General features: G+C 35.9%; 4 protein-coding genes across 4 annotated transcripts; all 4 read right to left on the bottom strand.

Annotated features, from left to right (window-relative positions):
* Nucleotides 1-1,576: 1,576 nt before the first annotated feature.
* On the bottom strand, nucleotides 1,577-3,144 carry LOC112043783 (antithrombin-III-like). Its single transcript, XM_024079358.2, has one exon. The coding sequence runs from the start codon at nucleotides 2,854-2,856 to the stop codon at nucleotides 1,651-1,653; it is 1,206 nt and encodes a 401-aa protein (XP_023935126.1). The 5' UTR covers nucleotides 2,857-3,144; the 3' UTR covers nucleotides 1,577-1,650.
* A 480-nt stretch (nucleotides 3,145-3,624) lies between these two features.
* Nucleotides 3,625-8,473, bottom strand: LOC112043782 (serine protease inhibitor-like). The gene has a single exon (XM_024079357.2). The coding sequence runs from the start codon at nucleotides 5,239-5,241 to the stop codon at nucleotides 4,036-4,038; it is 1,206 nt and encodes a 401-aa protein (XP_023935125.2). The 5' UTR covers nucleotides 5,242-8,473; the 3' UTR covers nucleotides 3,625-4,035.
* Nucleotides 8,474-8,621: 148 nt separating this feature from the next.
* Nucleotides 8,622-10,078, bottom strand: LOC112043784 (serine protease inhibitor 2.1-like). The gene has a single exon (XM_024079359.2). It carries the CDS (start codon nucleotides 10,022-10,024, stop codon nucleotides 8,837-8,839), a length of 1,188 nt encoding a protein of 395 aa, XP_023935127.1. The 5' UTR covers nucleotides 10,025-10,078; the 3' UTR covers nucleotides 8,622-8,836.
* A 5,594-nt stretch (nucleotides 10,079-15,672) lies between these two features.
* LOC112043763 (serine protease inhibitor 2.1-like) lies at nucleotides 15,673-17,095 on the bottom strand. The gene has a single exon (XM_024079325.2). It carries the CDS (start codon nucleotides 17,069-17,071, stop codon nucleotides 15,878-15,880), a length of 1,194 nt encoding a protein of 397 aa, XP_023935093.2. The 5' UTR covers nucleotides 17,072-17,095; the 3' UTR covers nucleotides 15,673-15,877.
* Between the last annotated feature and the right edge of the window lie 7,320 nt (nucleotides 17,096-24,415).

Genomic DNA, 24,415 nt, shown 5'->3' on the forward strand with positions numbered 1-24,415 from the left:
ACATTCAAAATGTAAATCATCGTCATCATCATCTCCTTACCCTTATCCCACTTAAGTGGGGTCGGAAAAATATGTCAATCTTTTCCATTCGTTTCTATTACTCGTAAACTCATCATCCACTCCTTTTACACACATGTCCTCTTTCACACAATCCAACCATCTCTTCTTTGGCCTTCCTCTCCTCTTATGACCTTCCACTTGCACATTCAACATTTTTCTAGTAATATGACTTTCCTCTCTACGCATTACATGTCCATACCAAGCTAACCTTCAACTCCTCAATTTTTCTGTCACTGGCGCCACCTTCAGACTCATATATACTCATTCCTTATTTTATCTATTCTTGTCACACCACACATCCATCTCAACATACGCATTTCGTTCACATGCATTCGTTTACTATCCATCCCTTTCACCACCCAACATTCTGATCCATACAGCACGACAGGTCTTACAACCGTTTTGTATATTTTACCCTTAAGTCTAAGAGGCATTCGCGGGTCACATAGTACACCTGAGACCTGTCGCCATTTCATCCATCCCGCATTCATTCTACTTTTTACGTCTCGGTCCACATTGCCATCGTTTTGAAAAAGCGACCCGAGGTACCGAAAATCGGAGCAAGCTGGTAGGGTTACATCATTTAAGGCAATTTTGGAAGATTGAGATGTACCGCCAAAGTCCAAGAATAAGTATTCAGTTTTCGTTTGACTGATTCGTAGACCAACACTTTCCAATTTCTCCTGCCATTTTCCCAGTCTGCTCTGATCTCAGATGCACCTCAGGTGCGTTTTCTCCGACAAGTATAATATCATCGGCGAACAGCATACACCAAGGTGCTTCTTCCTGTATGTCTGATGTCAGATTCAAAATGTAAATAAGGTCAATATTAAGTAATTAATTCGTAAAAAACTAGAGATTGATTGGCTGTTTGCAAAATAAATTAGATTATCTATAAAGTTTCAAACTGTAGGTACTACAATTCTTTTACAGTAAGTAATTAGATGAAAATTCAAACATTTTAAGCTTCCTTACATTACATCATTACATTAAACGTGACATTTTCTATATTTGAACTTTAAACATAAACGCACAATTTTAAACAAAGTAATTTGTAATTTGTTTGAACGTTCATACAAAACCTAACAATCAGCGAATCAACAACGTCATTATTGCGTAACATTTTGTATGGGGCGTTTTTCAGGGATCCCTGACAGTGCCGCAAATCTGACCCATTAAATCCCTGTAGCTCCGACGCACCCAAGTCGCGTCCCTCACCAAATCCACAACCCATCTTCCATGGCATACATGACAAATGTCTTCCGTTCTCTTGCTTTCGTCGCGTGCCAAACAGTCAGGTTCAAAAACGGCAGCCACGCCGGCGGTGACAAGAGCATGACGGATGATGTCGTTGAGGCTAGTGGAATACGGCTATTGCTCCTATACTGTATAAAAGAAAGTTTTATAAATAAATAAGCGTATTCTCTGGCTAAGTCTATACAACACAATGGCTCGGTCAGATTGAAAACTTAACGGTACGCAACTTGGTGGGTAAAAATTAGCATAGTGTGGAACGTTAGTGAAAAAACTTATTTTAAGTAACTTTATTCATAAAATCCTTATGCAAGTCAATTCTAACATTATACTTAGTCATTCTGGATATTTTAGAGGATTTAATTCGTTAAGATACCGATGCTTAGAATAAGTACCACCGAAGATTATTGTTGCCGTCGGTTTCTCCATTAAGAAGAATATAAATGGCTGTTGAGCTTCGACATTGAATGAACTTTGTTGTTCATAATAGCCTGGTATAGTTGCAAATGCTACTGTTTCTGCCTCTGTGAAGATTAGTTCTGCCCTCTGTTCAATACTGTGAATATACAATTTATCAAGGCTTACACCTTCAAATTGCCCCAATACGGGGTCAAAGGTATCAAACATCCCCATATCAGATAGTGGTTTGTTCAAATGATAGCTTCCTCTCATTCGGAACCGAGGTATTGTCACTTCTACTTCACGAGTTCCAAAATCGTTGAAGTCTTTCTCAAGCTTTGTAAAGATATCTCTTAAAAATATTTTATCCAGCTTTGTATACACATCTAAGGGTTTGATGCCTGAGTACGGAAAAATGACGAGCATACTATATTTCCCTTGTTCACCGTATGGTAGTTCAAGTATATGAGATTTCATTGACTCGAAGTTTGAGTATCTTAGGTTACCTTTCTGGTGCATCATACTTATACTTCCAATTGGTTCATTTTTTTCGTTGTAAATTATTTCTTCGGTCGTGTAAGTGGAATTGAAGGGCGTAGACAAGATACCACTAAAATAGATCACATTACTAATGATCAAACTTGTGTTTGTGAAATCATCTGCATTGAAAACATTTGAAATTGTTGGAAATATAGAGTGGATAACTCTGTTCGCTAGATTTGTTGTTTGCGTGTCTTTGAAATCGAAAATGTTGTTAAATGTCGATTCCATCAGTCTGCTTATCGCAGCTTTATAACTTAGTGATACAGATGTATCTTTGTCTTGAAAAAGAAATGTTGCGCTAGCCACATCGACTCCTTCTGATTCTGGCCAAAATAGCGTGCTTGTCAATTTAGAAACATGTTTAAATAAGTATGTTTTGTTTTTCGGTAAAATTGCAGCTCTTTGTATTTCCTTTTCGGTATTTCCGTATGCTCCTAGATAGGCGCACGTCAGCACATTCCAAACACATATAGGTGATATTACAAAATGATCTAGATGAGTAAAATACATTAGTTCTATACTGAAGTTCCTTGGACTAGAACTGAACTCAACACCACGACATGAAGCAACAAGGAATGTTAATAGTATTATTGACGTCATTGTAGCGTCTCACTAACGATTTACTTGCGTACTGGCGGTTTTTCACATCACGAACTGTATTGATATAACTACAAGTATCACGAATATAAGAAAAGCTAAACCGGTTTCCATCGGGCCCACTATACGGCAGAACATATCCAGCGACATTTGCAATATAAAAATCTCAAGGCGATCCATTAGTTGTAAGCATTTTGTACTGTTTGAAACAAAAAGAGATACATAGAGGAAAATCCGTCGCTAAAATTCAAGTTTAAAGAACCAACACACAATTAAGTATCTAGCCAGTTTGTTTGTGTCATCGTCATTATTATGTAAGTAGTATTTACTTATGGATAGATAACTATATATTTGACGGCCTCCGTCGCGCAGTGGTAAGTGCGGTGGATTTACATGACGGAGGTCCTGGATTTGATCCCCGGCTGGGTCGATTGAGGTTTTCTTAATTGGTCCAGGTCTGGCTGGTGGGAGGTTTCGGCCGTGGCTAGTTACCACCCTACCGACAAAGGCGTAGAAACCGATATTATAAATTTTGACTGCGGGTACCATGGTTTTTTCTGGAAGAAAAAGTAGATTTTGTATTAATTTATTATCGAATTACAATATATCTCATTCATGCCAAATCGGTTGAGTAGTTGCGGCGTCAGTAACAAACCTACACACTTATATACAAAACAAATTTTGTGTTATCCTTTCTCTTATTAGTGAAGCCTTTTTGTTTTATTTAGGTAGGTACTTTCTTAATTATAAAGTTTTAATTAAATCAATGAATCATGTTTACCGCAATAAATTTTTAATGTAGTGTCTTCCCTAAAATATTGGCTATAAAATAAACAAGTTATCATTAAACTATTTATAACAGAATGTTGTTTTGTTTTTTGATAATGGGTTAGATATTGGAATTGGACTTACTTACGAACACATCCTTACAAAATAATGATTAGCTAATTATAATATTTTATAAGTGGGTACTAACTAAACACTCTTTGTTCTAATAATAAAGTCTTCGTTCGCGAAAAAATCACATAAGTTTTCATACCGCTTGTCATCCCATTATATTTTACATTTTGACATTAAACTCAATGTATCAAATAAAATTAAATCCCTAGAATCTTACAAATCTACAATATGAAATTTGTCCCTTATCTCTACCGTCAATAAAATTTAACACATCATCCCTTATCATAATAAATGTTTTGTGTAAGCTCCACCAAAAATAATAGTTAAAGTTGGTTTTTCTAGAATGTAGAATAGAAATGGTCTTTGAGCTTCAATTTGGGAGTCGGAAATATCATCGTTTTCATGTCCTGGCGTAGTGGCATATGCCAGTGTCCCAAACTCTGTAACTTCTATGTAGGCTTTGTGTTCCAACGTTCCAATATATATACTTTCATTTGCTATTTTGTCAAAAGCAGCTAATTTTGGATCAAATGCGTGTCGGATTCCAGCGTCCTTCATAACTTCATCGAATACAAGACTTGTTTTTATTCTGAACCTAGGCAGTTCCACATTAATATCTTTGAATCCCAACACATCAACATCATTTTGTAATTTGTCAAATATATCATGGAATGTTATTATACCAAATTTTCTATACACTTCGCCTATTGTTGTTCCTATGTATGGAAAGATTAATAACATACAATATTTGTCATTATCTGCATATGGAAGTTCCATAATAGATGCACCCATTTCATCGAATTGCGAATAATAAACTTGAGTCCTTTGGTGCATCATATTTACTTGTCCAATTTGTTTGTCATTTACGTCGCGAAATATTTTTAAAATTGTATTAGATTTTTTGAATGGCGTAGACCAGTTTCCCTTAAAAAGGATTGCATTGCTTACAATAATCGAAGATTCTTGAAAATCTTCCGGGCGAAAAACATCGGTGAATGTGGCAACGCTGTCTTTAATGGCTTCGTTTGCTAAATCTGCTGCTTTATTTGTATCACGAAAATCAATGCTTTTTATGACCGCATCAAAATTTAACATTAATACACTTCTGAATTCTGGCTTAATACTGAATGAAGCGTCTATAAAAGCGAAGTTAACACTCTCAAGAGTTACTTTATTTTCATTGTTTAGAACAGATTCAATGAGATTCTTGTAATCGTCAATAAACGTGCCATCTTGATTGAAAATTAGCAGACCTGAAGAAATTTGATTTCGGCACTCTCCTGTAGCACCGAAAGACACGCCTGCCATCAGACTCCATATGCTCAGTGGTGCAAAAATCAAATTACCGTTGTTTCCTCTATTTACTATTTGGTACATGATATATATGCCAAAATTCCTTTCATGTGAACTGAATTCAATACTTGCACTGCACGATGTGGTCACGGATAAAATTAGTAGTTTTATTAGTATAATTTTCGACAACGTCATCTTCAGGCAAAGTTCACTTTTGTACTGATAGTGATAACTCTTAATTCTATGTGATAACAGTTAAGTAATTCTACGTTTCGCTCATTTGTGTGTGTTATTTTTTGTTCCATAATTTAGGCAACTAACTACTTTTGAATTCTACTTAATTCGTGAATATAGAATTTCAAATAACACAAACTATGGTAGTGTCTTTATATTCAAATTCTAAAATATCCTAATGTCCAAGTCCAAGTTTTTATGATGGTTAAACGGTGTTTGTTTTTATTTCTGTAAAGTCACCGATACTCGTGGTAGGCAATGCGTTGGTAAGTAGGTAATTAAGTACCTACTTAATTATATTTTATTTAATACTTCATTGTTTACGTTTAATAACATACATTTTGTGTATGTATGTTATTTGTACAAAAGTTTATTTGTGTGAGATAGACAGTAAATAAATCAAAATAAGAATTAAAAAAAATTTAATAAAAAAAATTCAACTGATTTCCACCACAAAATATAACCTAAACTAAAAAGCAAAAAATTACATCGTACCTATGTGCTACCATCAGTACCATCATAAATCAGTTGGAAGGCGGTGCCAAGCGTTGAAATTACAAAATTTCTGTAGTTCTATCAGAAACGGCTTTAATTAAAGCACGACACTGGATTGGCACCGCCTTCAAACTGATCAGATGGTAGCACATAGTTACGTATAGGTACGATGTTATTTTTTGCTTTTTAGTTTAGTTTATATTTTGTGTTAGAAGTCGGTAGATTATTTTTAATTGAAATTTTTATTTTTCCATTTTTAGTGTTAGCATACCTACTGAGTGTGAACAAACATTATTAAGTAATTAGCTGGAACGTTATTTTTTATGATTAGTACATAAGTCCTACAATCCCAATTTTGAAAATACTACCTTCACTCATGTAGGTACAAAATTCCAATCCCCTTTTATCCACATGTAATATGAATATCCAAAAACACGTACTCCTTTTTGGAAGTCGGTCAAAAATTTAAACAGGGTAAATGTTAAAGTTTTGTTCTAAGTTCTCTTCAAAATGTTGATCAAAAAGCTTTATTTAAAAAGTATAGATTCCTACATTTGCAAGCAGGACAAAGATGTTTTTAAATATTCTACCTATTTACTGTTACAGTCATGCTACAACGGTCACTTTAATGATAATGTGGGGAAAACCGCACTTTATCGCTACAGGGACGCAGTCGGTCGCCATCTCCTAGCATCATATTTTTAACCGTATTTGTATTTTATTAACCTACTACTATAAAGTATGGAATAGGTAGTGTGCAGTTCAGATTTTGTCTCATTATACTATTATAAAAAGAGGAAGACTTTGTTTGTATGTTTGTTTGTAATGAATAGGCTCAAAAACTACTGGACCGATTTTAACAATTCTATCACCATTCGAAAGCTACATCCACAAGTAACATAGGCTAAATTTTATTTTAGAAACAAATAGGGTTCCGTAATATATTTGGGGTTTTCGGACACAAAGTGTAAAAAATCAAGCAGAAAAGTTACTTAGTTTGCGTACGCTGCCTAAACTATAAAAGATAGTACCATAACCTATCTATGTCGAGTGAGGCACAACAACCATTTTTTTTTACTTAAAAATCTTGAAATTTTTTGGATATAAGTACCTACAGTTAATGTAGATAATATTTGGTCTGGTAGTAGGGGAGGGTAGGGGTAGTTAAATGTTTACATCGAGTTTCACGCGGACGAAGTCGCGGGCTTCCGCCATTTTTTATATTTTTACGGTTATAACTGTAAAGAAATCCAACACTTCCAACAATTATCATTATTTTTCAACCAATATCTACACCAAAACTACACAAATTACACTTTCAATCACAATATCAATTGGTGAAAATCGCATGTAATTCCTTTCGCTAGTTTCCGAGTTTATCACAGACTGGCCGACGCCCCGAGTTTACCCGCGTATTAATAAGTATAGAAGTATAGGTAAACAGTAACACAGACGGAGGACTTTGTTTTGTTGGATATTATTTTCCATTTATTACATACCCAAGTACCTAGGTATTCGCCATACCTGTCAGGTAAAACCACACTCAAGGTTCATCTTACCGAAGTGTACCTATGCAATATTTTTTTTTTTTAAAAAGGTAAAGATTGTTGTGCTTAAGTGGGGGAAGTCTCTGGATCTTGCAAACAGATTTTGAAAATTCTTTTGCCTTATTTTGTGATTTTCATAGGCTTTATTTTTCCCCACAGGAACGCGAACTACGCGGGAAACCGCGGAGCATCTGCTACTATTATATTATTATTAACCTCTAGACATGTACACACTTTATATTAGGTATAGGTAACCTAAAACCAAGAAAATAACCTAGTCAGAGTTCCGGTATCAGGTATTTACGAAATCGACTTTCATCAATTCAATAACTATTAAGTATAATCAATTAAATTAAAATATCAATGTTCCATAAATTAACTTTCACCATGATTATCAGGTGATGGAAAATTTTTGCTATCTTAAGTTACATTTCCAACTTACAAGCAAATAAATAGTGGAACTTAGTTTAGTGTTTAAATGTTGATGTTTTACGAACTAAACTAATTAAATGCACTAAAGATAAAAGAAAGACTTTCGTCGACTGAGCTTTTACGGATTTTAAAGTTCTTTGGCCACATCTCCAGAAATTAGGATTCAATTGAGCGGTTGGTAGTGGAGGGCAAGACAAAAGATCCAGAGGCAGATCTCCAAACCGCTGGATGGATTTAGTCAAAGCTGCAACACAATCATCCATGGTGGAGTGTTACCATAATGCAGCCGGTAAAAGTGGAGGAGCATTGCACAGAAAGCGTCGCTCATCGCAGCAACCACAACCACTCTGCCAAGAGTGAACGACTGAGAAGAAATTTCAAGTTTATTTTATTCGATGTAAGGACATATTTGTACCGCACCAGAAGTTCCATCCGTAGGTTGCACAAAACCTGTTCAAACGAAACCAGTTGCTTATAGAGCACCATTTATGCCAAGTAACACACAACTATTATTTTAAGTTTTTTTTAATTTTATATTAGGCTGGACGCAAAGTATTTTTACGTAATTAATACTCGTGTTTATAATGATTTTAATATTTTTGTTTATGTTCGTATCACAGACAATTTATGATTATAAATTAAAAACCTATAAAATCTAAAACATACTTTCCTTTGTTTGTAACAATAATACAAAAAAGAAAGTTTCTCTACCACCTAAAATAAGTTTTGGTTGACATTTACGTTAACATTTACACAATACAATAGAAATTTAGGTGATATCGGTCCGGCATCAGAAATAACTATCGGTGGTCAAAGTACGGAAATTTAGAGTGTTTGTAATAATTTATGGGAAAATAAAAAAATAAGTATATTAACAAATATTTTCATGACACATATTTTCAGTCTTGTCCATAAAGAGGACGTTATTATAATTATTAACAAAAGCAACACAATACTGGCTTTGAGTATTTTTGTTATTTCAATGCACAAGTAGGTATGTATTTATTGAACACAGTTCAAAACCATAATAACTTTAAACAACTAAATAAATGTTCAGTCAAATCGTTCAACAATTCCGTCAACTAAAACACACTTGGCTTAGAATAAATTCCACCAAATATAACAGTAGCCGACGATCTTTCCATTACAAAATATATGAAAGGTCTATTTGCCTCAAAATTTGGTGTAGATATACGATCGGCAAAATAAGCTGAAGTAGATGCCGAAGCCACTGTCCCAGACTCTGTGACTTCGATGTCAGCTTTGTGTACTATCGCGGAAATGTATATTTCTTCCTTTGTAATCTGTTGGAAGTTGGCCTTCTTTGGACTAAATATATCGTACACACCCATTTTATTCAACGGCTTGTTTAATACGATGTTGGTGCTTATTTTAAATCTCGGTATTTTAGCGTCAACATCCTCCAATCCGAACTCTTTTACGTCATCGTCGAGTTTGTTGAATATGTCTTTGAAGGACACGGTTGTAAACTTCGCGTACACATCTTTCACACTGACCTTTGGGTATGGTAATACAATGAGCATGCAATACTTTGCATCGTTACCATATGCAAGTTGCAAAACAAAAGCTTTCATCTCCTTAATATGGGAGTAAGGCAATGGAGCTCTTTGATACATCATATTCACATCGCCAAGCAGATTTTTATTCTCATCATAAAACGGTTCCCGTGTCGTATCCGAAACGTTGAACGGTGATGACCATAATCCTTTGAATGATATAACATTAGTCAAGATCATCCTTGATTCTGCAAAGTCGTCTGAACGCATCACATTCGAAACGGTTGCACCAGAAGATTCTATTATTGAATTCGCAATACGAGCAGCTGATGTTGAATCTTTAAAGTCTAGATTTTTAACCATGGCTCCAAAATCTTTAGTCAGTGTTCTTTTGAAATTGTCAATTATATTGAAACCATTGTCTAAGAAGAGAAAGTTTCTAGTTGTAAAAGAAACACCTTTTGTTGTTGGGTCCAACACTGTTTGAGTTAAGTTCGCATATCCGTCTATAATCATTTCATCTTGCGGCGGTAACACGAATGCTCTTGTGAGTTGGCTTCTGCTGTTGCCGGAAGTTCCAAGCGCTACGCCGGCCATCAAACTCCAAATTCCAAAAGGTGATATCACTACATGTCCATTTGTTTCTAACTGGGTGTGATATAATAGTTCTATGCTAAAATTCCTTGGTCTTTCACTGAATTCTGCAGCGTAACAAGACGCGATCGTAAATACGATAATCGTTATGCACTTCATCTTTCCGTATGAACGCTATAGGGGTTTGCGAAACACTGACTGACAGAGCGGCAGGCTCACGTCTCCATTATGAATACCGAACTGACGTCACTACGTAATAGCATGACTATGATGCAGGATAGAATAATCAGGACAAATAAATATAATACTTTCAATTTTCTCTTACATAGACATTGAAGTTTCTTTCGTGAAAATATATAAAACGGTTTTAATTTTATTCTATGGAAAACTACATAACTGTGAACGTTATATAAAGCTGAAATATTACTGCAATGCATATTTTTTATATTTTCTAATTTTACGCCTACGCCGGATCTAAAAGAAAATTAAAAGTTTGTGTTAGAGCAAAATATATTTCATATTTATACTAAACAAGATACTAAACAATGGACTAATATATTCTTAGAGTAAAAATAATGGGTAAATAAAAAAAAATTGTAGTCATTGGCACAACTTTTGTATGCTCACTGCCGTATTTTGACACGTCCTCACATTGGATGTCAATCCAAAGTCAAAATTTATTTATTTCAAGTACCCTAAGTTTGCAAGCGCTTCCAAAACACCAGGTTCTGTTTTTATGGTGACAATTAAGTCAAAAACTTAAAATTAAACTTATGAGGTTTCTGTGAAGAGCCCACGACTAACTCAGCTAGTATTTTTTTTGTTATCACCACATGGATAGCCACCACCAGGAATATACTTATTTCAAAAAGAAGCACTAATCTATTTGTGCCTTGATGACAAATTAAGATGTAACGTTAATTATTATCGGTTAAACGCTCAAAATATTTGACGATGAGGATATTCCCGTACAACCATGAAAGTATGGTTCAAACTGTTACTATAGACATTTTTCTCTCTGTCTACCTTTCAGTGGCAGAACGAGACAGTGATTGTACTGATAGTAACACTGCAAATGTGAACTCAATTCTTATAGAAAGACGTGTTAATTTTGTCTGCAGGATTTTTAATGTTTATATCACGCCTTCCATTTGAGACAATGGAACTGTTTTTTTAATAATAATAAATCAATTGTAAAAAAGCAAAGTGAAACGATCCTAATGTTAACTAATGTTTTTGCTCATTTGCTATGTTATTTTGAATTTTGTGCTATATAAAATTGAATTCGATAAGTATACCTACGTAGAGAGCCAAAATCGAAACAACAGAATGGGCATCTTATTCTCGAGAGTTTCCGAATGACCAACCCGAAGGGAAGATAATGCCTACTAAATTTTCAAACAAACAGACGTCCTCATCCTTAAAGTAATAACGATTACCTAGGTCATTCGCAAGGATGCTTTTTAAATAAATATAATACTAAGTTTTTAGCTTTATCCAAACCTAATATTTTTCAAGATGTGTTTGGATATTCTAAGCTATTCTCGATCGAGATTTGTTCTCCCGCGTAGAATTAAATCCGCATACCTAACTATGCAACAAAATCAAGTATCAATCGAAGATTTTTTTAATTATGTCAATAATAAGTTTGTTTGATAATCCTTAATTCGTAGAACAGCATCCGGCAAAGGAAAATATTTCTGTAACAAATTTTATATTTTATTCTAATTATGAAGCTTTAACTTTCTAAGTAATTATTTTTAATAGTTTTCGATTAATTACGAAAAATAATTTTGGTCGGAATTTTATTCGCATATAAAGCCTAAAAAATAAAATAGGTTACCCAAAAATATCTCAAAATTCTTCAACCGGTGGCGTTACACAATAACGAAAACAAATTTTGCAAATTAGGACATATCCCAATACGTCGAGATGTATAGTGCCCCTAATAAAGATAAAGTCAATGAGAAAAAATTGTAAATTCGAACCAAGATTTAATATTAGTTCCTCAAATCAAATCATGTTTTGCCTCAACCGTTACGAAATATATATTATGTACATTGTACATACGTGATATTGGAACTTAGGTACATATTGCAATTTCTATGGAATATAGATAAGCAAAGTAATTCCAACTCAACGGGTTTTGTATGTTTTTTTCCTAATATAGTAAACGCGTATAAACCCCACAATTTATGTTTACCTAGGTCATCGTTATAATGTTTTTCACGGCCTACAATACGACAGGAGGCCAATTCACTAACTTTGTGGTACGCAAGTGGACATTTACAAAATTATCCTTACCTTACCTTATCTGCCGATAGACGTCCACTGCTGGACATAGGCCTCTTGCATGGACCTCCAAGCACAATGATCTCGAGACGCCAGCATCCAGCAGCTCCCTGCAACCCGCTTGATATCCTCGGTCCACCTGTGGCCTGCCCATTGTCACTAAGCTCCGCGACTCGCTGAGCTATGTCAGTGACTTTGGTTCGTCTGGGGTTCTCCTCATTTCTGATTCTATCACGCAGAGAAACTCCAAGCATAGCTCGCTCCATCGTCCGCTGAGTGACTTACAAAATTATAATTGTTAGTAATTCTTGAGTCACATGATTTAATTATGCTAACTGATTAAAATTGAAAATAAGAAGAAATTTATTGAACACATAAACACAATAATAAATAAAACATTTGCCTAAAAATAAAGATATTTCTTTCTTTCTTTTCTTTTCTTTCATTTGAAAAAAAAATGAAAAACTTACTAAACTTAGCATGCAAAAGCGGCCTTATTACTATAAGCAATTCCTACCAGGCAACCCCTGATGGAGTTTCGAAGAAAGAGCGGGAAGGTGCAATACGTTATATATACCCAAGCGGTGGTGGCGTAGAAATACGGGAATAATATATATGTATGGCCTATAGCCTTCCTCGGTAAATGGGCTATCAAACACTAAAGGATTTTTTTTAATCGGACCGGTAGTTCCTGTGGTTCAATTAATCAATCAAACAAACAAACTCTTCAGCCTTATAATATTAGTATAAATTTATTACTTAGAATATTTTTTTATGTAGGTTTTTTTATTCGACCTTTATGGAATTCTTATAATCATCCCATTGCTATGGGATAACACAACTAAAAATACCTACATACATAGTTAAACTTTATCACTTAAGCCATCTACCAGCTTGGTGGTTCTAAACTCCATATAATCTATACTAATATTATACAGCTGAAGAGTTTGTTTGTTTGTTTGTTTAATCTCTCCTCAGGAACTTCTGGTCCGATTCGAAAAATTCTTTCAGTGTTAGATAGCCTATATTTCGAGGAAGGCTATAGGTAGGCTATATATTATCTCCGTATTCATACGGGAACAGGAATTACTCGGGTGAATTCGCGCGGCGTTAGCTAGTCTAATATAGATAGACATGATAGCCACATCTAGAGATTGGAAACATGCTTATCATAGACACATTTTCCAGCCGTACGAGTAAGTAATCGGAACCTGATTGGTGCCTTCTTTATCCATAGCCGTCTATGGATAAAGAAGGCACCAATCAGGCGTCTCTAATGTAGGTTTTATATTGGACTGTTAAATGTATCAGTAGGTAGGTATACCAACTCGAATATCAAGTGAACGTGACTAAAAATATATACTTACTTGTATTCATCAAAATTCACGTCGCGCTACGCTGATTGCAGCACGTAGGAATGTTTTCAAAAAATTTCGATGAATCATGGTGTTCCTCTTAATATTATTTTTTAAATGATAATTTCTTATGGGTGGGTAAAACACGCATACGGCAGCAGGTTTAAGTTATTACTTCAGTCGAGCGTCCCGACACGCACACGTATTTTTTTAGTCTTACTAGTGGACGCCTGCGACTTCGTCCGCGTGGAATTGAGTTTTTCACAAATCCCACGGGAACCATGGATTTCTCCGGGATGAAAGTAGCCTGTTATTCCAGAGTAAAATCTATTTCCATTCCCAGCTAAACCGCTTCAGTAGCCGCAGCGTAAAGGAGGAACAAACATACACCAATCCAATATCCGTATATCCATAATATCCATAAACCAAAAAAAAAAATCACATCAAAATCCGTTGCGTAGTTTTAAAGAAAGTCTTTATTATAAAGGGATATACAGTGTGTCCCGTAAATAGTACGACATACTCTACAGGGTGATAGCTGACAACAAGGCCATCTAAAATAACGCAATGTAATATGTTGGCCAAAATTTTACGATTTTTAAGTTATGTTGATTTTTGTATATTGTACAAAATGTAACTTAAAAACCGTAAAATTTCGGCTAACATACATTGCGTTATTTTAATAGGTCTTGATGTCAGTTATCACCTTGTAAAGTATGTCGTAATATTTACGGGACACTGTATAGGGACAGAGAAAGCGACTTTGTTTTATACTATGTAGTGGTTTATTGTGCTAGCTTTCCTTGTACACCATAGTACATTGCCCAATGCCTCCTTTGAGGTTATTTCTTCATCCGAAGCGCCCAATATTTTAAGGCTTTGCCGAACAGAACGCGAATTTAGCGCGCGTTAAAGCGCCTTTCTGACGCCACGCTATACTTAGCGTCGAATTGTGTTAGTTGTACTATGACAGTAGGTATTAGCGGTCGAATAGACCAATAATTGGTCTAATAATAATAATAATAAAGCTTTATTGAATTCCATATAAATCTTAAAAACTAACACACAATCTTAAATAACATATCTAAAATAAATTTGATTTTTTTTTTGTTTATATTTACACGTTTTTTATTTATTTATTTTTATATGGACCCCCTAAGGGTAAAAGCCTCCTCCAATGTTTTCCACCTTTCCCTATCTTTAGCTGCCTCTTGCCATTTCACTCCCGCTGTCGCCTCTATTTCGTCTACCCATCTAGCAGCTGGGCGGCCTCTCGATCTTGTGCCTATTGGACCTGCCCATTTCATCACTCTTTCGGTCCATCTTCTGTCGGTACATCTATATATATCATAATTATATATATATATATATCATAATTGGTCTATTCGACAATTATTGTCGCTAGAAGCATACGTCGCGGATAGGTCTGTTTGACAGTTAATACTGTTAAAGTACGCGTTGTTTGGCGAAAACTCTATCCCTAACTCTTGAACCAATGTACGTCCACAATGACGTCCACAATGATGTACCACTAACTCTTGGACCACAATGTAAAATTGGTATCAAAATGATTGTTGTAACATAATACACACGGTGTAATACATATTTTTTGGATTCGACTGCCGTACATTACCAATTTTACATTGTGGTTCAAAAGTAAGTGGTACATCAAAACACAAAAGACATTTTTCGAGCTAAGCCTAGTCTATTATATTAGCATCATTATCATCATAATTATCAGCCGATAGACGTCGGGCAGTGGACATCTACAGGCATGGACCTCCAAGCACAATGATCTCGTGCCAGCATCCAGCGGCTCCCTGTAACCCGCATTATATAAGAGTCTATTATATAAGATCTTGAAAAAAATTACTCTCCAGCACAAGGGGGTGTAACACCAGACTGCTACTAGGAATTCAAGGGAGATAGGTAATACAATATTTCAATCTTCCCATTTCTCAACTCCAGGTTCAAAATTAGCTCTGGATATTTCGAGGAAGAAAGAAAAGTTTATTATTTCATAGACCGAATCAAGCCTCGAACTCCTTATCTTTAAACAATTAGAACCTCGTGATCCGAAACCACAAAGACTAATGAGGTATGATAAGTAGGGTAAAATACCCACATTTATTTGAACAGGAAGGAAAATAAAATAGTATAAACATAATAAAAATATTTATATTAACAAATAATTATATTCTACACGCTTATTTTATCAGTCTCGTCCTTATTTATAGAGGACATTATTATAAACAAACGCAACAGGAATACTGACTGAGTATTTTTGTTATCTCAACCTAAGTATTGAACACATTGCAAAAACATAATAACAAATAAATAAATGTTCTTTGGAAAAACTTATCAACTAAAACACACTTGGCTTTGAATAAGTTCCAGCAAATATAACAGTAGCCGAAGATCTTTCCATCACAAAGTATATGAATGGTCTATTTGCCTCAAAAATTGGCGGAGGCATACGATCGTCAAAATATGCAATTGTTGACGCCGAAGCCACTGTCCCGGACTCCGTGACTTCGATGTCAGCTTTGTGTACTATCGCGGAAATATATATGTCTTCCTTTGTAATCTGCTGGAAGTCGGCCTTTTTCGAACTGAATATATCGTATACACCCATTTGATTTAAAGGCTTGTTTAACACAAGGTTAGAACTTATTTTAAATCTCGGCAATTTCACGTCAATAACATCCTCATCCTCTCCGAACTCTTTTAGGTCATTGTCGATTTTGTTTAATATATCCCTGAAGGTAACGGTTGTAAACTTCGAATACACTTCATTCACATTGACCTTTGGGTATGGTAATACAATGAGCATGCAATACTTTGTATCGTTGCCATATGCAAGTTGCAAAACGAAAGCTTTCAACTCTTTTATATGGGAGTAAGGCAACGGAGCTCTTTGATACATCATGTTCACTTCGCCGAGCAGATTTCTATTCTCATCATAAAACGGTTCCCGTATCGTATCCGAAACGTTGAACGGTGATGACCATAATCCTTTGAATGATATAACATTAGTCAAGATCATCCTTGATTCTGCAAAGTCGTCAGAATGCATCACATTCGTAACGGTTGCACCAGAAGATTCTATTATTGAATTCGCTATACGAGCAGCTGATGTTGAATCTTTAAAGTCTAGATTTTTAACCATGGCTCCAAAATCATGGGCCAGTGTTCTTTTGAAATTGTCAATTATATTGAAACCATTGTCTAAGAAGAGAAAGTTTCGAGTTGTGAGAGAAACATCTTGTGTTGTTGTGTCCAGCACTGTTTGAGTTAAGTTTGTATATCCGTTTATAATCATTTCATCTTGCGGTGGTAACACGAATGCTCTTGTTAGTTGGCTTCTGCTGTTACCGGAAGTTCCGAGCGTTACGCCGGTCATCAAACTCCATATCCCAAAAGGCGATATCACTACATGTCCATTTGTTTCCAACTGAGTGTGATATAATAGTTCTACGCTAAAATTTCTTGGTCTTTCACTGAATTCTGCAGCATAACATGATGCGATTGTAAATACGAAATACGTTATGCACTTCATCTTTCCGTATAAACACTAAAGGGATTTACGAAACACTGACTGTGACATGCTCACGTCTTCATTTTAAATACATAACCCACGTCACAGCTGAATACCATTACCATGATTCCGTATACAATAATCAGGACAAATAAAATTACATTTCAGAATATTTTTTTATCTCATATACAAAATAAAACAATGAAATGGAGATCGCAATTAAATATAATAGTTGTAAGTTTGTTATACATAAATATAAAAATCCTATTTAAATCATTCAATGTAATATAGCACTGTCAAGCCTCGGACGCGTTCGCCGTAAAAAGTTGTGAGACCCTACGAGCATGTTGAGCATCACCGAGAATTTCACAACTTTCACTGTCCTTCAACCTATTACGCTTAACTCAATTCAACTAGTTTTTTTTTAATTATTTTTAATAATAAGAAATACTTCGTCTATGTTAATCTTTACTTTCAATTAAAATGTGACTTTATTTTACTTTATTTACAGTAAAGATTACTATCAGTTTATAAGTACTGATCGTGGCTGATTGTTTATCTTGATCTCTCTCTCTATCTTTTAGAAAAATTTAAAACTAAAGAGTTCTTCTTCTTACATTACATTGTCTCACCCAGGACCTAGTGATCCGAAGGCGTATAGTAAAATATTCAAAAATTTTCGACGAATCATGGTGTCTAAGAAAATATTTACCATCTACAGTTTTATTTTTAAGCCAGCTTTCCTTTTATACCATAGGTTCTCAACTTTCTTATTTGCTGAGCCTCCTTTGAGGATATTTCTTTATCCGAAGCGTTCAATATCTTATGTCTTTGCCAATTAGAAATCGTATTCACAGCGCTTCAGAGCGCTTGCCTGACGTCGCGCTATAGCGTCGAATTGTGTTGTACTATGACTGCATTAGCTGGGAAACAGATTGAATAAAAAGATAAAGACAGAACTGTCAAACAGACATAGCCAGAATTGACGCTAGGAGTACCTAAATATCTGTCAATTCAGAATTACCTCTGTTTGACAGCTAATGCCGTCTTAGTACAACAGGCAAGCGCTCTGTAGCGCTATAAATACGATTTCTGTTGGGCAAAGTCATAAGATATTGGGCGCTTCGGAGCAGAGATTTCGGCTTAAAGCAGCGTGGTGGGTCTAAGCTCCATAATCTTCTATAAAAAGATAAGCCTGGTCCTGTAGTAGTCTGTAAAATAATGCTGATAATGATTATGAGACATATATTAGGATTCACGTAAAGGTTTATTTACCAGTATGCTGAGTAGGTACGCTGGAGCTAGATATTAGAACTGCGAACATATTTACTATCAAGTGTTATTTTTTATACGAGCTTTCCTTTTACACCACAGGTGCTGACCTGATTTTTATTTTTTCACAAATTTCAACCCCTTTTAGCATGTGTTGAATTTTGAAAATTTTTGAATCATATTACATTTCGCATTTTTTTCATGATTTATGGACGAATTTTTGACAACTGTAACTCTAATTCCATACATACTTTCAAACTCTATTTCACTCCCTTCTGATTTTATTTTCGCTGTAGACAGTATTCTATAATCTGCTCCGTGTTATGGTCTCAAATGTTTTGACGACCTCCGTGGAGCAGTGGTATGCGCGGTGGATTTACAATGTTGGATTCGATCCCCGGCTGGGCATATTGAGATTTTCATAACTGGTCCAACTCTGGCTGGTTGGAGGCTTCGGCCGTGGCTAGTTACCAACCTACCAGCAAAGGCGTGACGCCAAGCTATTTAGCGTTCCGGTACGATGTCGTGTAGAAACCGAAAGGGGTGTGGATTTTCATCCTCATCCTAACTAGTTAGCCCGCTTCCATCTTAAATTGCATCATCACTTACTATCAGGTGAGATTGTAGTCAAGGGTTAACTTGTAAAGAATAAAAAAAATGTAAATTCGTCACTGCATAAAGGAAGGTTGCGGCCAAAATCAATAAATCGCAATCTAATTAACCCGCATTGCAGACACGTTACAGGGCAAAACCGCATTTGAATAACATACGTATGTTTGCCAAGCCCACACGGGTTTTCAAGCAACATACTATATACTCACATGTAGTAAATAAATACTATATTACGCAGTGTAAGGAATCGCATTTCGTGACTTCCAACCTCAATGCTACGTCATTGGGAAAATAATCAGGCTATAAATGACTCAAAGTATGCTTTACCTGCTTTAGGATTAATGTCGAAGGATTAAGATATAAAGCAATTCGTGTCAAATGGATTAACATTTACAAAGGGCTCCAAGATTAGTCGTCGGATTAGAGGAAACACTAAAAACCCATTATAAATGTGACTTTTTGCATGTGAGCTTATTTATAACATAGGTATAACCCGTGCGCATTTACTTGACACCTAGCTACCAAACTCATCCATATAAACATAGTAAGTACGAACATCATTCGAGCCAGGCGTCAAATTAATCCGCACGAGTTATAGATATTTTTTTATTAACTATTTTTATTACATACTAACAGAACATCTCTCCGAGGTAAAGAGTAGCCTATACATATGTTAACCTAAACCTAACCCCTGTTGTTAACCCGCAACGCAAACGGATGTTATAGGTTTGAACTTTGACGTGTCGATTACGATGTCTTTCTGTCTGTATGGTCTGTATGTATGTATCTGTGACATTGTGCTTCTCAAACTGATTGACCAATGTTATCGCCGTTTAGTGTTGGAAATAGTAGTCTGTGACGGATATGACGTCGCTCGATCTCGTGTTGGCTTCAGTGTGCTCGTGGCGTTCGAGTCGTCCACATCTCTTGTATGGGTTACTTGGAATAGTCGGGGAGAGTGACTTGAGTGGAAAAGGGGAGTGTTTGATATCAGTAAAAGGCGCCTTTAACCCTACACACATCGTTCACAAGTACGTGACTCCACTCAAGGTCATTCTCTGCCATTCTAGGCTCTTTTTTGGTTACAGTTTGATTTGTTAATTAAGTTGTCCTGACAAGTGTTGTGAATCATAACCTTTGTTCGACATTAGTTTTCTTATATTTGTAATCACCTTTTGAGTCCTATAATACCAATTTCGATGGTTTCATTTAAAAGCCAGTAAATAATTTTCCTTAATCTAGCTCACATTTTTTTTTTAATTCTTTACAAGATAGCCCTTGACTGCAATCTCACCTGATGGTGTGATGATGCAATCTAAGATGGAAGCGGGCTAACTTGTTAGGAGGAGGATGAAAATCCACACCCCTTTCGGTTTCTACATTACATCGTACCGGAATCGCTTGGCGGTACGTCTTTGCCGGTAGGGTGGTAACTAGCCACGGCCAAAGCTAGCTAACTAGCCACCCACCAGCCAGATACACACCAGCCATATAGTTCTTTTAAACTTTCTGTTAAGATGGAAAGAATTTATTGCATAAAAGTCGTTTTTCTAGCTAATTTTATGACCTTTTGGGGTATTTCAAAATATTTAATTTTAACTTATATTTACTTAAAAATACTAATAATAGTAGAAATTCGTCATGGTAATAATATAAAACCTAGTCATTATAAAATTCTATGAAAATTCCTAATACGTTGTGACGTACCTTAGTAGGTAATTCAAAGAAATTCATTGGGTACGGGAAAACCCATTTACTCTAATCTCTTCACGTTCACAATACACGCTCGCAGAAAAAGTAAGCAGGTAGGTTTATATTTTTAGGGTTCTGTACCTGAAAGAAAATATAGAACCCATAAAGAAACACTTTTTTAATTGTCGGCCTGTCTGTCAAGACCATTTAACTCGGGAACGTCATTATCAACTGGGCTATCATGGCTCCTTAACTCGGCAACGTGTAGATGTATCGAATGAACTATAACAAATGTATAAGTAGGTACCTACTCAGGTCTACGGTTTGTTGAAAAAAATCAATTTTGTCCAAGCTCGTATGTTTTTTTACACTTTCAAGGGATCACAATTCATAATAAATGGTAAGTGGAAAGTATTTAACGTGATATGAATTGTGATCCCTTGAGAGTGTAAAAAAATATACAAACATAGACGATTGATTTTTTAACCTAAAACTTTCATATTTGACAGTAGGTATAGGGATAAAATCAATACTAATCATTTGCCTTCGCCGTAGTCGGGTAAAAAAGTGCGGGTCAAAGTTAAAATTCAGTTTACCGTGTCACGTATGGTGTTATCGCATGGAAGGACTTTATTGTCACAAGTCGAAACATATTGTTGCAAGTTACTCGATTACTGTGGTATTAATATGCATTAATTCATTATTATTTATGTTATTGTAAAGGGGAGGTGTCAATAAGAGGGTATTTAATGACTTAAGCACAGTTGTTTGTCAGGCAGCGTAGACACCGTCACGCTGCCAGTTGTAACTATTGTTTATCATAAATTGTTTAGTGGGGGCATGGGGAACATGTCGAGCAGGGAAGGTGAGTGTTGATACATTCTAAAAGGATCCCTTAAATCTACTCCCAAGGTCACAAGTCCTGGGACCTGCTCGAGGTGTTTCCTCTACCACAAAATAGTGGTTCAATCACTGTTGCTGCTACCAGTCACGTCTCAATATTTTTAATTAATTCTATGATATGCCTATATTTTATTAGTTTTCAAATGTAGGGAACCATCAGTGGCCGAGTCCGTCTCGCAAATGTTTGAAGCTTTTTATATGTTACAATTTCTTCTATTACATGGTACACCGGTATGATTGAATGACCGCTATGTAGGTAAGTCCCAAGGTGAAACCCCGCACTAGAAAGCGCAGTGTTGGCCGACCCCTCACCAGGTGGACTGACGACATCAAGCGAGTCTCAGGGATTCGCTGAATGCAGGCGGCTCAGGATTATGATGTTTGGAAGTACCTACAAAAAGCCTATGTCCTGCAGTGGACATCCATCAGATGTAGATGATGTAGGAAGGTTTGTTATAGTTGGAATATTTTGTGGTACCTGTGATTAATAATATAGTCCGCTTTATTTAGACATGCTTCATTATGTAGGTAAAGATTTGAATTAATTGTTATCCTTATTTATATTATAATAATTATAATATTGTATTAGGTATATATAATGAAATAAACATAATATTGTTCAATTCAATACCTAAAAACAAGTATAGTACCAAAGATTAACATCGCCTATCGTCTGGTATTTCCAACAGGAAAACAATAAAATGAATAGGCACTTATATGAAATAAAGCATATTAATTTATAGTCATCAACATCATCTTCATATCAGCCGATGGACGTCCACTGCCGGACAATGGACATAGGCCTTTTGTAGGGACTTCCAAATATGTATCACGATACTGAGCCGCCTGCATCCAGCGAATCCCTACGACTCGCTTTTTGGTGCTCTGGGCAAATGCTTCGCTTGCGCCCCCTGGATCGGGGCCAGCAAATACTTATTTGCTAAGCTAAGTATGTAGGTATGCTTATTTGTTATGTAATTTATACTTATTTGTTATGGTAGCAAAGTTGATTTATACGGCGATTACGCGCATTGAAGGCCGAACTATAGAACCATAGAGTACATTGAATATAGAGTAGAAGGTTCAGAAAGCGAGGAGTTATTGGTCGCTTTTTTTTTCAGACTAGTTACATGAAGACCTGCCTCGCTAGACGTTAGTCGTTACCCCTCTGTCAAAGTACAAGATCGATGATCTAACAATAACAACTAGTTTACTAGTTTACGTTTCATTTGTAAGTATTTTTAACTTATTTATATCAAAGTAATAATAAAAATAATCGATTTTTAGCCGGAACAACAAAACATCTAACAAGTAGGTAATCGAAGACTGTGTAACAGACTATAAATGATGTCTTTGTCAAAGTTGTATTAGTGCGTGTAAAAATTACGTGTGTGTAATCTATACTAATATTATAAAGAGGTAAAGTTTGTAAGTTTGTAAGTTTGTAAGTTTGTAACAATTTTTTGAAATGGGGTAATCTTCGGAACTACTGGACCGATTTTAAAAATTCTTTCACCAATAGAATGCTACGTTATCGGGGAGTGCTATAGGCTATATTTTATATTTATATCATATATAACTACTGAGATATCGCGGGTTTTCTCTTACAGGTCAGACCGAAAAACTTACTTATTCGCATGCGCTGCCTCAACCATTGCGTATAACTGAAATAAATGTATGGAGGCTTTTTGAACCTTTAAAAGTTCTACAAAAAAGTCCGCGACACCATATATCTATCTTTTATATTTTAGCAGATATAGTACCTTTAGTACTTTAATAAATTATTTAAATTTTAAACTAAGGTTTACGTCATTATTTACACAACTAAACTTAAATCCTTATCAAAATAAATTATTTAATAATCACAAGGATATTATAGAGATAAGATTTGCCCTTTACAGTATGTTAATTAGTTATATAGTTTCGGAGATAATACAAAATTTCTGAAAGTCGCAGAAATGCCACTATTTGACGCCCCGCGGTTTCAATTACGTGGTTCCCGTTCCCGTATGAATATGAGGACCAAACATAGCCTATGACACTCGCAAATAATGTGGCTTTCTATTGGTAAAAGAATTTTCCAAATCGGTCCAGTAGATCCAGAGATTACCCCCGACAACCACAAAAACTTTACTTCTTTATAGTATTAGCATAGAAGTCGCTTGGGAAATTATAGTCTTTTTGTCATTGCACCACGCACAAAAGGCTGGACCAATTTTGCTGAGGGTAGGGATAGGATAGAGGAAGGGAAGGGGTAGGATAGAGGTAGGGTAGGGGTAATTTAGGGAAAGTGTAAGGTAGGGTAGGGTAGGGTACGGATAAGGTAGGGGTAGTGTAGGGTAGGGGAAAGGTAGAGGTAGGGGAAGGATATGGAACGTATAGGGTAGGGGAGGAGTAGGATAGGGGTAGGGTATGGTAGGGGTAGGGTACGGGTAGGGTAGGGTTAGGGTAGGGATAAGGTAGGGGTAGGGAAGGGTTAGGGTTAGCGGTAGGGTAGGAATAAGGTAGGGGTAGATTAGGGGTAGGGTAGGATAGGGTATGGATAGGTTACGGGTAGGGTTAGGGTAGGGTAAGGTGGGGGGAAGGAAGGGTTAGCGTTAGCGGTAGGGTAGGAGTAAGGTAGGGGTAGGGTAGGGTAGGGTTGGGTAGGTTTACGAGCAGGATAAGGTAGAGGTAGAGAAGTTTACATCTATTTTTACGCGGACGAAGTCGCGGGCGCCCGCTAGTACGATGTAAATTTATAATAGCGTGTAGGCCACAAAAAATAATTAATGGTGTTAAATTTTTTCGATTTGACTATTTTCTTGGTGAATTTGAGTGCAATACAAGTCCAATAGAAGGTAATTGGTCTTAGATGTAAACGGATTTTTATTTAAATCTAGCCCC

This window comes from Bicyclus anynana, chromosome 2 (genome assembly GCF_947172395.1).
Source record: "Bicyclus anynana chromosome 2, ilBicAnyn1.1, whole genome shotgun sequence".
NCBI classification, from domain to species: domain Eukaryota; kingdom Metazoa; phylum Arthropoda; class Insecta; order Lepidoptera; family Nymphalidae; genus Bicyclus; species Bicyclus anynana.